Genomic DNA, 18,856 nt, shown 5'->3' with positions numbered 1-18,856 from the left:
TGGTTGCCAGGGGCGATAAAAATGCCGCTCTTGGTAACTAAGAGCCAAATTTCCAGTTTTCAACCCGGAAATTCGGCTCTTCTAGTGCAGAGAGCGTAATTGGGCTTGCTGCACTAAGCGACATGGACCGCCCCTGCCCTCTCCGGCGCTGTAAAGGTGAGTGCCGTAGGGAGGGGCGGCAAAAGAAGGCCGCCTCAGGCGGCATAGCGGCATAATGGCTAGAATCGCCCCTGCTTACACTAGCTTTCTGAAGAAAAAAAGTCGTACCTGCCTATTGACTTTCTGTCTTTTTGGGTGCAAAGAGATGAGACATATGATGGTTAGAAAGCATTGGTGCAGATTGCATAATATTCTGTTGTGGAGACTGGCAAAGAGTTAAATGTGAATCTCTGCACCCAAATAGACTGTGATTCACATTATACCAGTTCTGTCACAATAGACAGAAATCTGCTCATATGCTCCTGCAATATTGCTTCTCTGTCAGTGGCATAATGTGATAGTGGCCAACGCCCCCATGCAAATATATCAAGCTGTAGCAAGAATCTGCAACTAAAATAACCCATCGACACAGCAGTATTACAGTATGTGTCAGTCCCTGCAGCATATCATGTTCCATGGAAATCCCTTCATTGAGAGATATTCAGTAAAGGAGTTGCAATCTGCAATATAATCAGTGTATGTAATGTCTGGGTAGGCAGCTAAATACAGTATATGCCACTGAAAAGCTTCTGCATTACATTAAGCTGAACAGGCACCCAAATGGCAAATCATTTCATATAATTCCTTTAGCATACTGATCTGCACACCAAAAAGAACAATGCAGCAACATAATTTAACTGTATCTGTTATTTTCTTTAAATACTCTAACTAATACTCTAACTAAGAAACTTTTTTCTTACATCTATGATAACATCGTCTTTGCATACTATCTATGATTTTGCCATAAAAGTATTGAATTTTTGAGTTTATGTCTGAGTCCACAATTTATATATATATATATATATATATATTTTTTTTTTTTACCTTATTCTTTTCTTCTTCACTTCTGTTCTCTATAACCCTCTCTGATGACTTCACCTTCTCTCCCAGCAATCTTTTCTCTCCTTCTATCGTCTGTATGCTCTTTTGACTTGTTCTTTTTAACCTCTCAATTTTATATGCATGCAGAAATGGGGAGGAGCAAAATAAAGCTCCAGTATTACAATAAAAAAGTTCCAGGATTCAAAACTCCTGCATCCCCCCAGACGGGATACTAATTCACAGAAATAAAGAAGTGGATCCCTGTGCATCCCTCTCCAATTCCAGCACTGCTTGTGAGCAACTGGGGAATACAGCAGTGCACTGATTGCACATGTCACTCAGCACAATGAATGGGAGTTCATTATATTTCATAAAGAATCACCCAAGCTGTGGAGCTTTTGCTAATTTGTGCTTTATGATTTTTTTTATTAATATGCCTCTGCCTGGCAGTTAAAATACTTTTAATTGTATGTTTTTCTCCACTGAAGCAGTTTACTGATCCAGCATTTGGGTGCCACCGGGGAGAAAATTGCAGTAGTCCCAAGACTAGTTTCTATGGCAACCAGAGGGTCTACTATGCAAAAATATTTTCAGCATTCACATAACACCATTTTATATTAAAAAGCCACATATGAGTTATGACCATATTTTTTGTAAGACAATGACTACATTTTTATAAAGGCACTTCAGTCTGGTCTCTTTTTTTTCTGAATTCTGATGAACAATAATATAAATGCATATTTTGAGTGCACCTGTCCTCTTTCCTGCATCTTCTGGAATTTTCTATATGCAAGTGCAGAGCCAGAACTGAGATTGCCAGCAGAACCGTGGGTATAAAATAACTTATTGTCAGTACATTTCTCAACACAAATTCCTTTTTATTGGAGAACAAAAGTCTAAATAACTGGGGATGCCAAATGTTGATCACTTACCTTATCCACAGGCCAGTACTCGCAGATGCATGAGCGGTAGAGTGAAAAAAGGCATCTTATTTTATTAAAGTCGGGTTGCATTCTGAAAAGAACACCAGGCCGATGCCTTTTTCTGCAAAAGGATCTCCATCCTGGGGTATCAGGCAAGTGATTACAATCACTTGTTGCAGGGGGTCACCTAACATTTTCACCCCTCAGTAACTTTACTTATTTACTTAGGAATTATTTAGAAAAATATCTGATGAGCGTCTGTCATTGTAATGCTTTATTTCTAAAATGCCAATATATTCCACATCACTTTTAATTCACACCAGTCCCTCCCCCAGTGGACCTTACAAACTAAGGACATTATTACACTCCACAGTAAATTTTAGGAACCAGTTAACCTGTCTGTATGATTTTAACACGAAACCCATGCAAGCATGAGGAGGATAATACAAACTCTTTGCAGGTAATGTCCAGGCTGGAACTTAAAATAGGACCCCAACAATGCAAGGCAGAAGTGCTAAATATTGCACCACTATACTGGTACAGTATACAATTTATATATATAGGAAGTTAACACAAGTGAGGACTACATTTTGTTATCATCTCAGTAGTTTTCTAAAATATGCCATGTTTTATATTTTTTAACAGAACTGCACTGCATACTTGTGTTGCCCTTTCTTATGAGGTAGAGGACTTTATACGACTTGCCTGGAATATACTGCATGTTATCCATGTTAACATGTTCTCCAGGATTACAGTAAGAATAAAAATTGTAATTGCTTGTGTTGTAGTTCACTTGCTTTAGGTTCTATATACCCCAAAGTGCAGAGAGCAGTTTGCAGTGTTCAAGATGAGCCCTATAAAGTGAGAAAACACAATCACCAATAGAGATGTCGCGAACTGTTCGCCGGCGAACTTGTTCGCGCGAACATCGGGTGTTCGCGCTCGCCGGAAGTTCGCGAACGTCGCGCGACGTTCGCCATTTTGGGTTCGCCATTGTTGGCGCTTTTTTTTGCCCTCTCACCCCAGACCAGCAGGTACATGGCAGCCAATCAGGAAGCTCTCCCCTGGACCACTCCCCTTCCCTATAAAAACCGAAGCCCTGCAGCGTTTTTTCACTCTGCCTGTGTGTGCTGAAGAGATAGTGTAGGGAGAGAGCTGCTGCCTGTTAGTGATTTCAGGGACAGTTGAAAGTTTGCTGGCTAGTAATCGTTTTGATACTGCTCTGTTATTGGAGGGACAGAAGTCTGCAGGGGTTTGAGGGACATTTAAGCTTAGGTAGCTTTGCTGGCTAGTAATCTACCTTCTACTGCAGTGCTCTGTATGTAGCTGCAGTGGGCAGCTGTCCTGCTTCTGATCTCATCTGCTGACTGCTGCAATAACAGTAGTCCTTGTAAGGACTGCTTTTATTTATTTTTTTGTTGTTTTACTACTACTACTACTACTACTACTATAAGAGCCCAGTGCTATTAGTCTAGCAGTGTTGGGGAGTGGGACTGGTGTGCTAATCTGCTGCTCCTAGTAGTTCAGCAGCACCAACTTTAATTTTTTTTTTTTAATATTCATTTTTTTTTTATTTTACTTTTTTTTATTTTACTACCGCTGTAGTAGTGTATAAGTTGACCTTTTAGGCATTATTTGCCCTGTAGGCATTATTTGCACACTGTTTTCTTCAACCCGCCATCGAGCTGTGTGACCTTGTTCACATTCTGTCTAAATATCCATAATATTACCGTCTCCAGAAAAAACACCGGAGTCACTTTTTTCAAGCAGCCATAATATATTTTACGTAATCCGTATCCACCGCTGTAGTAGTGTATACGTTGGCCTTGTAGGCATTATTTGCACACTGTTTTCTTCAACCCGCCATCGAGCTGTGTGACCTTGTTCCCATTCTGTCTAAATATCCATAATATTACCGTCTCCAGAAAAAACACCGGAGTCACTTTTTTCAAGCAGCATTCATATATTTTACGTAATCCGTATCCACCGCTGTAGTAGTGTATACGTTGGCCTTGTAGGCATTATTTGCACACTGTTTTCTTCAACCCGCCATCGAGCTGTGTGACCTTGTTCCCATTCTGTCTAAATATCCATAATATTACCGTCTCCAGAAAAAACACCGGAGTCACTTTTTTCAAGCAGCATTCATATATTTTACGTAATCCGTATCCACCGCTGTAGTAGTGTATACGTTGGCCTTGTAGGCATTATTTGCACACTGTTTTCTTCAACCCGCCATCGAGCTGTGTGACCTTGTTCCCATTCTGTCTAAATATCCATAATATTACCGTCTCCAGAAAAAACACCGGAGTCACTTTTTTCAAGCAGCATTCATATATTTTACGTAATCCGTATCCACCGCTGTAGTAGTGTATACGTTGGCCTTGTAGGCATTATTTGCACACTGTTTTCTTCAACCCGCCATCGAGCTGTGTGACCTTGTTCCCATTCTGTCTAAATATCCATAATATTACCGTCTCCAGAAAAAACACCGGGAGTCACTTTTTTCAAGCAGCATTCATATATTTTACGTAATCCGTATCCACCGCTGTAGTAGTGTATACGTTGGCCTTGTAGGCATTATTTGCACAGTGTTTTCTTCAACCCGCCATCGAGCTGTGTGAGCTTGTTCACATTTTGTCTAAATATTGATAATATTATCGTCTCTAGAAAAACCACTTGAGTTACTTTTTTTCAAGCAGCATTCATATATTTTACGTAATCCGTATCCACCGCTGTAGTAGTGTATACGTTGACCTTGTAGGCATTATTTGCACACTGTTTTCTTCAACCCGCCATCGAGCTGTGTGAGCTTGTTCACATTTTGTCTAAATATTGATAATATTATCGTCTCTAGAAAAACCACTTGAGTTACTTTTTTTCAAGCAGCATTCATATATTTTACGTAATCCGTATCCACCGCTGTAGTAGTGTATACGTTGACCTTGTAGGCATTATTTGCACACTGTTTTCTTCAACCCGCCATCGAGCTGTGTGAGCTTGTTCACATTTTGTCTAAATATTGATAATATTATCGTCTCTAGAAAAACCACTTGAGTTACTTTTTTTCAAGCAGCATTCATATATTTTACGTAATCCGTATCCACCGCTGTAGTAGTGTATACGTTGACCTTGTAGGCATTATTTGCACACTGTTTTCTTCAACCCGCCATCGAGCTGTGTGAGCTTGTTCACATTTTGTCTAAATATTGATAATATTATCGTCTCTAGAAAAACCACTTGAGTTACTTTTTTTCAAGCAGCATTCATATATTTTACGTAATCCGTATCCACCGCTGTAGTAGTGTATACGTTGACCTTGTAGGCATTATTTGCACACTGTTTTCTTCAACCCGCCATCGAGCTGTGTGAGCTTGTTCACATTTTGTCTAAATATTGATAATATTATCGTCTCTAGAAAAACCACTTGAGTTACTTTTTTTCAAGCAGCATTCATATATTTTACGTAATCCGTATCCACCGCTGTAGTAGTGTATACGTTGACTTTGTAGGCATTATTTGCACAGTGTTTTCTTCAACCCGCCATCTAGCTGTGTGTATTATCGTTTCCAGAAAAACCAACTGAGTTTTTGTTGTTGTTGTTGTTTTTTTAAAAATAATGCCAGGCAAAGGCAGGCCGCCACGCAGAGGCCGTGCTAGGGCCGTGCTGCTATGCAATCCTGTGGCCCTAGCAAATTTCCCAGTTTTAAAAAGCCAATGACCCTGAACTCCCAAAATGCTGAAGAGGTAGTTGACTGGCTTACACAGCACACCCCATCCTCTACCGTTTCTAACTTTACCACAACATCCTCCTCATCCTCCACTGCTATGGCCACCCCACGTAACACTTCCTCCACCACCGGTGCCCCTTCTTCACTGGGGTCAGAGGAGTTATTTTCCAATGAGTTTCTTGAACTGAGTAATGCGCAACCATTATTGCCAGAAGAAGATGAAGGAGATGAGGACCTTACACCAGATTTAATTCTGGCAGAGAACACGATAGAGATGGACATAATGAGTGATGAGGAGGAGGTCCCCGCTGCTGCTTCCTTCTGTGATGTGTCAGAAGAAATTGATGCATCTGAGGAGAATGATGATGAGGAGATTGATGTTTTGTGGGTGCCTAGTAGAAGAGAGCAAGAGGAGGGTAGTTCAGATGGAGAGACGGAGAGTCAGAGAGGCAGTAGGAGAATAAGACTTAGAAGAAGCAGGGAGGACAGCCCGCAGGATCAGCAGGGCAACAACATGTATCGGCACCTGTGTTCAGCCGGCCAACGCACCCGCCATTGCCGCCAATACCGCCAACTCCGCCAACTTCTACTGTTACCGCCAGATCGCACACTTCCAAAAAGTCAGCAGTGTGGGATTTTTTTAATGTGTGTGCCTCTGACAAAAGCATTGTAATTTGCAATGAGTGCAGTCAGAAACTGAGCCTTGGTAAGCCCAACAGCCACATAGGTACAACTTCTATGCGAAGGCACATGAGCGGCAAGCACAAAGCACTTTGGGAGCAACACCTCAAAGGCAACAGGCAAACTAAAAGCCACACTCCTTCTGGTCCAGCATCTTACTGCTCTACCTCTGCTCTCCTTGACCCGTCTGAACCACCCTCCACTCCGCCTTCCACCTTGACCACCTGTTCCCATTCCCAGTCATCTGCCACCAGCCAAGTTTCTGTGAAGGCCATGTTTGAGCGTAAGAAGCCAATGTCTGACTGTCACCCCCTTGCCCGGCGTCTGACAGCTGGCTTGTCTGCACTCTTAGCCCGCCAGCTTTTACCATACCAGCTGGTGGACTCTGAGGCCTTCCGCAAATTTGTAGCAATTGGACACCGCAGTGGAAGGTACCAGCCGCAATTTTTTTTCTAAAAAGGGAATACCACACCTGTACCAACATGTGCAGAGCCAAGTTACCGCATCTCTGTCACTTAGTGTTGGGCCAAAGGTCCATATGACTACTGACGCATGGTCCTCCAAGCATGGTCAGGGCAGGTATGTCACCTACACTGCCCACTGGGTGAACTTGGTAATGGCTGGGAAGCAGGGAATGGGTAGCTCAACAACAACAGTGGAGTTGGTGTCACCGCCACGGATTGCACGCGGTTCTGCCACCACCTCTACTCCTCCATCGCTCTCTACCTCGTCTTCTTCTTCTTCTTACTCTGCTGCTGGGTCCTCCTTCTCCTCCTCCACACCTGTGCACCCCCAGCTCCCCCTAGGCTATTCGACGTGCCAGGTACGCCGTTGTCACGCTGTCTTGGGGATGACGTGCCTGGAAAGCAAAAACCATACCGGATCTGTACTCCTGTCATCTCTGCAGTCACAGGCCGATCGGTGGCTGACCCCACACCAACTGCAGATCGGAAAAGTGGTGTGTGACAATGGAAGCAATCTGTTGGCAGCGTTGAGACTAGGCAATTTAACACATGTGCCCTGCATGGCACATGTGTTAAATTTAATAGTCCAACGTTTTGTCTCCAAGTACCCAGGATTCCAGGACGTTCTCACCCAGTCCAGAAAGGTGTCGGCCCATTTCAGACGTTCCTACACAGCCATGGCACGCCTTGCTGACATTCAGCAGCGCTACAACATGCCAGTCAGGCGTTTGATTTCTGACAGCCAGACTCGCTGGAATTCAACGCTCCTTATGTTGGAACGTCTGCTGCAACAACAAAGGGCCGTCAACGAGTACCTTTTTGAACTGGGTGGTAGGACTGGATCTGCACAGCTGGGGATTTTTTTCCCCCGTTACTGGGTGCTTATGCGCGATGCCTGCAGGCTCATGCGACCTTTTGAAGAGGTGACAAATATGGTCAGTCGCACCGAAGGCACCATCAGCGACCTAATACCCTTCGCTTTCTTCCTGGAGCGTGCCGTGCGACGAGTGACAGATGAGGCTGTAGACCAGCGTGACGAGGAGCTGGAAGCGCACGATTTCTGGTCGGAATCACCAGAACGAACCCAGGCACCTGCTGCAACGCAGGGAGAGGTGCCAGAAGTGGAGTCAGAGGAGGAAGGTGGCTTTGTGGAGGAGGAGGAGGAGGACCAACAGGAGCAGGCTTCCCAGGGGGCTAGTGGTGACCTTTTGGGGACCCCTGGTCTTGTACGTGGCTGGGGGGAGGAGACCGTGGATGATGCAGTCCTTGATAATGAGGAAGCGGAGATGGATAGCTCTGCATCCAACCTTGTGAGAATGGGGTCTTTCATGCTGTCATGCCTGTTGAAGGACCCCCGTATCAAGAGGCTTAAGGAGAAGGACCTGTACTGGGTCGCAACGCTACTAGACCCTCGGTACAAGCATAAAGTGTCAGAAATGTTACCAACATACCACAAGTCCGAAAAGATGCGGCATTTACAAACCAGCCTGCAAAACATGTTGTACAATGCTTTTAAGGGTGATGTCACTTCAGGAACTCATCAACATTCCAGGGGCAGAGGTGCCAGTAATCCTGCCACGAGCACACCTGCAAGGACAAAGCCCTTTGGCCAGTCTGTAACGTCAGACATGCAAATGTTTTTCTGTCCAAGGCAGCGCCACAACCCTTCTGGATCCACCCTCAAAGAACGCCTCGACCGGCAGGTAGCGGACTACCTGGCATTAACTGCAGATATCGACACTCTGAGGAGCGATGAACCCCTGGACTACTGGGTGCGCAGGCTTGATCTGTGGCCAGAGCTGTCACAATTTGCCATGAACCTCTTGTCTTGCCCAGCCTCAAGTGTGCTCTCAGAAAGGACCTTCAGTGCAGCAGGAGGGATTGTAACTGAGAAGAGAACTCGCCTAGGTCACAAAAGTGTCGATTACCTGACCTTTATTAAAATGAATGAGGGGTGGATCTCGGAGGGTTACTGCACGCCGGAAGACTTGTTCTGACTTCTATGCAGCTGTCCTTCTCTTCAAGCCTCATGACTCCACACACAGCTGTCCTTTAGCGTCCTCCTCCTCCCTCCGCCACCGTTACAAACTAGGGTGCAAACCCTACTGGTTTAATTTTTTCTGGCCTCTGTGCTTCAGTGGCTGCAACCAAAAAAACTGGGCAAACAATGTCTACAAGGTCAACGTATGGCAAAAAATGACTATTTTCAGCATTTATATGGCATATTTTTTCTGGCAACTGTGCTTCAGTGGCTGCGTCCAAAAAAATGCATATTTTCTGCATTTATATGGCATAATTTTTCTGGCAACTGTGCTTCAGTGGCTGCGACCAAAAAAATGCATATTTTCTGCATTTATATGGCATAATTTTTCTGGCCTCTGTGCTTCAGTGGCTGCAACCAAAAAAATTTATATTTTCAGCATTTATATGGCATAATTTTTCTGGCCTCTGTGCTTCAGTGGCTGCAACCAAAAAAATTTATATTTTCAGCATTTATATGGCATAATTTTTCTGGCAACTGTGCTTCAGTGGCTGCGACCAAAAAAATTACTATTTTCAGCATTTATATGGCATATTTTTTCTGGCCTCTGTGCTTCAGTGGCTGCGGCCAAAAAAACTGGGCAAACAATGCCTACAAGGTCAACGACGTTGACCTTGTAGGCATTGTTTGCCCAGTTTTTTTGGCCGCAGCCACTGAAGCACAGAGGCCAGAAAAAATATGCCATATAAATGCTGAAAATAGTAATTTTTTGCCATACGTTGACTCAACGTATATGGCAAAAAATGACTATTTTCAGCATTTATATGGCATATTTTTTCTGGCAACTGTGCTTCAGTGGCTGCGACCAAAAAAATGCATATTTTCTGCATTTATATGGCATAATTTTTCTGGCCTCTGTGCTTCAGTGGCTGCAACCAAAAAAATTTATATTTTCAGCATTTATATGGCATAATTTTTCTGGCAACTGTGCTTCAGTGGCTGCGACCAAAAAAATGCATATTTTCTGCATTTATATGGCATAATTTTTCTGGCCTCTGTGCTTCAGTGGCTGCAACCAAAAAAATTTATATTTTCAGCATTTATATGGCATAATTTTTCTGGCAACTGTGCTTCAGTGGCTGCGTCCAAAAAAACTGGGCAAACAATGTCTACAAGGTCAACGTATGGCGAAAAATTACTATTTTCAGCATTTATATGGCATATTTTTTCTGGCAACTGTGCTTCAGTGGCTGCGTCCAAAAAAACTGGGCAAACAATGCCTACAAGGTCAACGTATGGCAGTTGTTTAAAGAGAACAGTAGATTACTAGCCAGCAAAGCTACCTAAGCTAAAATGTCCCTCAAATCCCTGCAGACTTCTGTCCCTCCAATACAGAGCAGTATCAAGCAGATTACTAGCCAGCAAGCTTACTATCATCTGTCCCTGAAATCACTAACAGCTCTCCCCCTACACTATCTCTTCCAAGCACACACAGGCAGATTTTTCAGATACATTTTTGCCCTTGATCCCCCTCTGGCATGCCACTGTCCAGGTCGTTGCACCCTTTAAACAACTTTAAAATCATTTTTCTGGCCAGAAATGTCTTTTCTAGATGTTAAAGTTCGCCTTCCCATTGAAGTCTATGGGGTTCGCGAACCGTTCGCGAACCGCTCGCATTTTTGCGCAAGTTCGCGAATATGTTCGCGAACTTTTTTTCCGACGTTCGCTACATCCCTAATCACCAATAACAGCCATGTGTCCATCGAAAATAACCAATGTATAGAAGTAGTTTTAGGTGGCAAAATGTTCTAACTTGTATATATAATGTGGTGTTAATTCACCTATTGCACCTCATTATGTGTGCAGATACAATGTAATTGTGAAAAAACTGTATTATGGTAAAAAAAAAAAATTGCACTGAGATTCATAGAATATAAATACACAAACTGTATTGTGGTAAAAAAAAATTGCACTGAGATTCATAGAATACAAATTAAATTGTAGATTATCAGTGATATAATCTGGCCTGACTGATACCGGCGGCTGTTTATAAAAGCTTAATAGTGTCCTTCATGGGTAGTACCTACATAGCAGGTGTCTTATCCCAGTGAATTTGTTTATATGGTGTTGCCTGAAATATCATGTCCAGCTCCCTGCTCTAAGCACTCAGGTCCCTAATCTGGCAGGTGGTCACCTTGGGAACTAACACTGCACTACTACTTCTCAGTGGAGGGTAAAACTGCTCATGCTAGCTATTCCACATTTGTATCATACATCTAAACCATACTATAATAGAATCATAAACATTTACTATTCCTCATTCATAGTGGGCTCTTCTCCCTTAAATTGAGGTGCTCTCCTAACCTGGGGGCAATTCTTTTCAACTTCAGACCCTGCAGTAATACCCACTCTCCTCCAGGATGGAGGCCAATGGCTGGCGAAAGCTCATAATTCCCCCAGGCCAATAGATAAGTGAAGGAACAGTTCAGTGTCAGGCAAAAATGTTATCAATAAAGGCTGGAATGACTGAATGTCTAATATAATAGCCAGAATCCAACTTCCTGCTTTTCAGCTCTCTAACTCTGAGTTAGTCAGCGACTTGAAGGGGGACCTCATGGGACATAACTGTTCAGTGAGCTTGCAATTGATCCTCAGCATTCAGCTCAGATTCAAAAGCACGAGTTATGACCCATATAGCCTCCCCTCAAGCCACTGATTGGTTACTGCTTGGTCACCAGGGTAACCAGTCAGTCAGAGAGCTGAAAAGCAGGAAGTAGTGTTCTGTTATGTTAGACATCCAGTCATTCCAGTGTTTATACATTACATTTTTTCATAACTATATTAGAAACATTTTTTATTTTGCACAGCCTATCCATTTACCCAGTTTTTATTTTTTACTGAACAATTCCTTTAATCTCTTACATAATGTAGCACCATCAGAATTACTACCATAGACAGTTCTGAACATTGATAGTCCACTGAATACATTGGGCTAATGAAAAAATGCAAAACATCATAATGGAAGGCTCATTCTTAGCAAGTTGGGATACAAGTAAGTTCCAAGGTCCTGTTAAAGCACAAGATCACAGGGCCACCTTTTACCACCAGCATCTGTCCTAAACAGAATCTTAAAATAGCCACTATGTAAAATATATTCTTAAAATTATATCACTTCTATCAGATAATTTATTAGAATGTGTGTATTATAAGAAATAAGCTACCCCTTACATTAAAATATGTGGATGATAACAGTCATTCATGCGTACCTCCCAACATCCACACCCCCTAAATACCATGTCCATTTTACAAAATTTGTTTTATGTGTTGTTACAGTTTGCTAATAAAGGTAAATTTCCATTTAAGCTGTGATTTCTCCCAAGATACTTGTTTATCTTATATAAAAACATAGAGAGTAGTGCTACACAATCAGTCTTTGTAGCGTCGGATGCTGGCTGTGACTCTGTCTGCCCAGGTCCAGTTCCAATTCCAATTTCAGCAGCACTCCGGTATAGTGAAAAATAATTTATTTGTGCCAGTGAAGCAACATTTCGGGCGTAACCAGCCCTTTATCAAGCTTCATAAAGGGCTTTATTCAGCTAAATAAAGGGCTGGCTACGCCCGAAACGTTGCATCACTTGCACAAATAAATTATTTTTCACTATACCGGAGTGCTGCTGAAATTTGTATTGGAATAGTTTATCTTATATAGTTTCAATTGTATCTTTGCTTATCTTAAATTGTTGCAAATGTATCAAAGTGCAGGCGCTGAGTGTTCTGGGCTCTCTACCAAGAGGCTCTTATTAATTATATTTCAGAAACTTTTTATCTTTTTCTGAGTGTAGGAGATCAAAGAGAAAGTTGGGACATTTCACTAACAATCTGGGATTTCGAGACTTTTCTGCGAAAAACTGGACAGAGACTTAAGGCATGAAGACCCAAATTATGGATTTGTGAGAGCCATGGGAAAATACTTAGTACTACAATTGACTGTTTCATATTCGTAAATTACTTTTCACTTATCAATAACCACTATAACAAATATGCATCAGTCTATATCCATGGAACTACAATACACAAGCATGCAAATTAAAACCTGTTTTACTGATCAAACACTTCAGGACTTCAGCTGCTCAGGCCTCATAGTACTCAGATAGTATGTTTAACATGCTTTTGGTGTCACAATTGACTGCATTGACTGTATAATATACTAATGGGCATATTTATCAAGGGTCGAATTTCGAATTTGACAAAACTTTGAAATTCGAATTCAAAAAGACCAACCGAAAATTAAGTTGAAGGTTTTTTTTTGGGGCGAATAGGTCCACTTTCGATCGAATAGGTCTGTATTTGGCTGAATTTGAATCATATGAATCAAAGTAATAGTGCATTTGATTGAATTCGAAACAAAGTTTTTCACAAAAAAAACCTTAGATTTTTCAAAGTCCACCAATTGACTTCAAATGGGTTCTAGGAGGTCCCCCACAGGCTAAAACAGCAATTCTGCAGGTTTTAGGTGGCGAATGGCCAAAGTTGAATTTTTAAAGAGACATGATGAATTTTGATATTTGAATTTTCTAATTATTTTCAATTTGGACTATTCTCTAGTCAAAGTACACAAAAATAACACGAAATTCTAATTTTTCGTATTTGAATAATCACCTTGACCGTTGAAAAATCTGCCCCTAGGGGAATATTTATCAAGGGTCGAATTTCGAATTTGAAAAACTTCGAAATTCTACCGAAATTAAGTCAAAGTTTTTTTTTGGCTGAATAGGTAATTTTTCAATCGAATAGGTACGTATTCAGCCAAAGTTGAATTGAAGTTTTTCCTAAAAGTCCATCAATTGACTCCAAATAGGTTCTAGGAGGTTCCCCATAGGCTAAAAACAGCAACTCGGCAGGTTTTAGATGGCAAATGGTCAAAGTCAAATTTTTAAAGAGACATGATTTAAATTTTCGAATTTTTTTCCAATTTTGAATGGGATTTTAACCATTGCCTAGTCGAGGTACACAAAAATAGCTCGAAATTCCAATTTTTATAATTCGAAAATTCACCTTGACCTTTGATAAATCTGCCCCTTAATCTTTAATGTAACTGTACTTTGTATTTAATTGTATTTATTATTTATTTACCCCTGTTACCCCTATATATAAAAAAACTATACATACACAACCTTACCTCAACTCAAGTACATTTTCAAGTCTGATCTAGTCTAATGTTGATATACACATTTTGGCATAACTGATGTGGTTAGAATTGGCATAGAATGACCAGATAATCCACTGTACAGTTTCTTTTTTCCACTCCATTTATTTACCAGCTGGGCCCATGCCTAATGCAAGAAGCTTCTATTATTAACACAGTCCCTATAGTGAGCTATAAGCATGGCCAGCCCTAGGGTGCAATGCCTGATTGTGTGCAACCACAGACAGCAGCTGCTCTTAAGCCTCCACTCACTCTTTGTCTCCCAGGCAGAAAGGGAGCAGGATGAGTAATTCTGACACTAACCTATTCCACATGAGATGGGAATTTAGCATCTGTTTAAATATGTAATAGAGTGATATCAGAATGGAACCGCCCATATACTATATGAAACATACCAAGCAATAGTAATAAATGCTGTATGTTCGTAAGACACTTTTGCAAATGCAATTTTATTTATATGAAACCCCTCTTTTACACATTTAGTTCCTATCAAATGAGTCAGAAAATTACAATGTTTTTAGCCGGTCACCCATGTCACACTGAGGAGCAGATTTATCAAAATGACAGTTTAGAGTTCACCAAAAAAAATTCACTCACTCACTATTTATTCCTATGGAATTTGATAAATGCAATTCCAACAATCCCAAGTGAGTGAATTTTCTGTGGTGAGTTCTAATTTCATATTTTGATAAATCTGTCCTTAAATTGCAGCGGGGTAAGTAATAAGAAATACGATTTTTAAAAAATAAACAGTATATTAAAAATGATCGTAAGTGCCCCATTTGCCTCCCTATACTGAGCCCCCAAACTGTCACATACTCTATACCTGATTGCATGCAGATTAGAAATTAAAACTTGCTTTTTTGTTTTTAGATCTATCTACTCATCCAACCATTACCTATCTACTGCGTATATATCTATAAATCTATCTATCTTGTATTACAGGTATGAGATCCATTATCTGGAAACCTGTTATCCAGAAAGCTCTGAATTACGGAATAACCATCTCCATTTTAGCCAAATAATCCAAATTTTTAAAATGATTTTTTTCTCTGTAATAATAAACAGTACCTTGTGCTTGATCCAAACTAAGATATAATTAATCCTTATTGGAGGCAAAACCAGCCTATTTATTATTAACATGTATTTATATAGCGCCAACATATTGTGTAGCCTATTGGATTTATCTAATGTTTACATGATTTTCTAGTTGATTTAAGGCATGAAGATCCAAATTACAGAAAGATCCATTATCCAGAAAACCCCAGGTCCTGAGCATTCTGGATAACAGGTCCCATACCTGTATTATCTTCTAACCTATGTATATATTGGTTGTGTATCTATCGTTCTGTTATGTGCACACTGTCTACCTCTCTGTGTCCATAATGTTTAAATCTTTCTTTTGCCTATTATCTCTATCCATCATCTATGAACTCTGCCTTTTTTATTTTTTAGTATTTATGTCTGTATTCTGTAATAAGATTAATGAACATAGTGGTATAATTAGCATTTAGTAGGGAGATAAAAAAAGAATTTCTCAGAGAGATGAGAACTATCAAAGGGGTTGCTCACCTTTAAATGAAGCTTTAGTATGATGTAGAGAGAGGTATTCTGAGACAATTTGCAGAAGTTTTCATTTTTTATTTAGCTTTTTATTAAGCAGTTCTCCAGTTTGCAATTTCAGTCTGGTTGCTAGGGTCCCAATTACCCTAGCAACAATGCATCGATTTGAAAAAGAGACTGGAATATGAATAGGAGAGGACCTGGGTAGAAAGGCGGGTAATACAAAGTAGCAATAACAATACATGTGTAGCCTTACAGAGCATTTATTTTTAGATGGGGTCAGTGACCCCCCATTTGAAAGCTGAAAATGGTCAGAAGAAGAAGTCAAATAATGAAAAAACTATAAGGGCAGAGACACGCTGCGATTCAGGGAGATTAGTCGCCCAGCAACTGGGCGCAACTAATGTCCCGAACTGCCTACCCTGCCTTCCTGCCGGTTAGAATGTAAAGCTGGCCACAGACGCAAAGATCTGATCGTATGAATCAACGTAAGATCGGACTTTCCCATCTCCCGACCTGCCACTAACCATTCAGATCAAATTCTTACCGTTCCGACCAAATAAAGTAGTTAAAGAACAGATCAGCCGATGTTCTGCCCCTAACAGCAATCGTACGATAGACAAAGCTAGTGACAGTCTCCCACTGAAAATCGTATGATCAGCAATATACGCAGAGATATTACTCGCAACCGACAGAAATTTTCTAACCTGTCCGATCAACCAAATGACTGATGTCTGCTGGATGAAAAATGTCAGGACTCTCCACATGGGCCAAAAATCGTACGAATTCCCGATTCGTACAATGAGATCTTTGCGTCTATGGCCAGCATAAATCGCTGACGGGATGGCACTCGGAGCATTTCGTTTTCCGAAGTCGCCCGAAGTTTCCTCGTGAGACAACTTTAGGCGACTTCAGAAAACAAATTGCTCCGAGTGCCATCACGCCGGCGATTTATATTCTAGCAGTTTGATGAAGAGATTTGTCACCAGGTGACTAATCTCCCTGAATCGCAGTGTGTCTTTGCCCTAATATACTAAGGTGAACCTCCCCTTTAATCCTGTTTGTGAATAGCTGCACATATCCAATGTCTGCAATCTTTTCACATATGACATATTTGCATTATGTACCATTCGCTTGATGAACAACTTGGAAAGAAATAATAAAGCAGTTGTGGCAGAAGTATTCTGTCATTCTTCTTTTTACCAATGTAGCAAATGACAATAATACGTTGTTTAAGATTAATGTTTAACTTGAGTGCGTGAAGCACTGCAGGCACTTCTATTAGGAGACATAAGGCGCTTGCTAGACATGACCTAAGGCAATGATTTGCACTCCACTCCAGTCCCGAGGCTCTCCCAGTGCAGGTTTTTGCTCTGCACCACAGCTTGTGGTCCCTGGAGGCAGGTAGCAGGCGGCGGTGATGCGCAGACAGAGAGGAAGGTTGGCTGTGGGAGAAAAGAGCATCGGCAGCCCCAGCAGCAGTAGGAGCAGAACTGCAGCTCTCGCCACTGAGTGCTAAGCCCGGGGAGTGCACTGCTCATGCCTGACTGCAGCCAGTGTGTGTTGCCGACAGTGACAGGTGGATGTGAGGCTGCTGAGCTGGGACTGGGAGTGGCACTGCTTTGTACCCCACACACACCGGCTATTTGGACGGGCACCCGGCGTCTCTCCTTGGGAAATGCTTTTTTGGCTGAAAGAAGAAGAGATGTCACACCAGGAATTAACGCAGAGGCTCTCCACTGTCATCACTCATGTCGGTAAGAAGCAGCTTGTGTGTGTATTAATAAGGCTTGTGCATTTGTATATGGACTATTGATGGCTGTGAGATAGTGGCAGAGACGTTTAGCGGAAATCCCAAGCGCTGGGTGTGTCAGTCGCTCCAATGAATGAATGTGTTGGGGCCTTGACAATACCTGCTGCTGCTACTGCTGCTATGAACAAGCTGACATTATTGCTTGTGTCACACACACACCAGTGATGCAGCACACGCACACCTATTTCACTGGTTTTATAGGGAATCTCCCAAGGGCCCGCTGTGTAAATGACCTTTGCACCTAATGCAGCTACCCATGCTGTAAACGAATAGGCTTTTCACGCCAATAAACAAGAAATCTTCCCTTCTTCTGTGTGATTAAGGGGCATGTCATGTGACCTCCTTTACAGCAGGGATGTGCCACCTGGGGCCTGCCTGGGGTTGCTGACATTTCAGCACTAGTGGATGCGATCACACACACACATATATATATATAAATAATGCACAAAAGCCATGAATATCCTGTAAATTATATCCTTATAAACGGTGACTAGTGATGTCATCAGTTCAACCTTTTGTCTTTTATTTATTTTTTTAATCTGCCTAACTGCCAGTTGATCCAGAGGAAGGCGAAAAAACCCATCTGAAGCCTCTCCAATTTGCCTCAGAGGGGGAAAAAATTCCTTCCTGACTCCAAAATGGCAATCGGACTAGTCCCTGGATCAACTTGGACTATGAGCTATTTCCCATAACCCTGTATTCCCTTACTTGCTAAAAAGCTATCCAACCCCTTCTTAAAGCTATCTAATGTATCAGCCTGTACAACTGATTCAGGGAGAGAATTCCACATCTTCACAGCTCTCACTGTAAAAAACCCCTTCCGAATATTTAGGTGGAGCCTCTTTTCTTCTAATCGGAATGGGTGACCTTGTGTCAGCTGGAAAGACCTACATATCACCCCTTATATACGCCTCTTCTCCAGCGTGAACATCCCCAATTTGGCCAGTCTTACCTCATAGCTAAGATTTTCAATACCTTTTACCAGCTTAGTTGCCCTTCTCTGGACCTTCTCTAATACAATAATGTCCTGTTTGAGAGATGGAGACCAAAACTGTACAGCATATTCTAGAGTAGTGATGTAATTGTCACATGATATAAAGTACCCCTTGTTGGAAAATATGAGGATATTAGAAGTAACCTCGGAGTTCCATGACCTGTATAAAAGCACTGGGTCCTCATGCTTTTATACGGTCATGGAACTCCACGGTGACTTATAATATCCTTATATTTTACAATAGGGGGTACTTTATTCACTATACAGGTATGGGACCTGTTATTCAGAATGCTGGGGACCTGAGGTTTTCCGGATAACGGATCTTTCCGTAATTTGGGTCTTTATGCCTTAAGTCTACTAGAAATTCATTTAAACATTAAATACATCTAATAGGCTGCTTTTGCTTCCAATAAGGATTAATTATATCTTATTTGGGATCAAGTACAAGCTACTGTTTTATTATTACACAGAAAAAGGAAA

The 18,856-nt window shown here is 41.5% G+C and overlaps 1 protein-coding gene across 1 annotated transcript in view; it reads left to right on the top strand.

Moving 5' to 3' along the window:
* The first annotated feature begins 16,900 nt into the window (after positions 1-16,900).
* The window catches only part of LOC108716979 (guanine nucleotide exchange factor DBS), a 201,492-nt gene continuing 199,536 nt past the window's right edge, over positions 16,901-18,856 (top strand). The window contains exon 1 of the mRNA XM_041563266.1: positions 16,901-17,326. Within this exon, the coding sequence (XP_041419200.1) occupies positions 17,248-17,326 (79 nt within the window). The 5' untranslated portion in view covers positions 16,901-17,247. The remainder of the gene's footprint in view (positions 17,327-18,856) is intronic.

The sequence above is a fragment of the Xenopus laevis genome, chromosome 5L (genome assembly GCF_017654675.1).
Source record: "Xenopus laevis strain J_2021 chromosome 5L, Xenopus_laevis_v10.1, whole genome shotgun sequence".
Taxonomy (NCBI): domain Eukaryota; kingdom Metazoa; phylum Chordata; class Amphibia; order Anura; family Pipidae; genus Xenopus; species Xenopus laevis.
The sequence above is the reverse complement of the archived record's forward strand: the minus strand, read 5'-3'. Positions and strand labels throughout refer to the sequence as shown.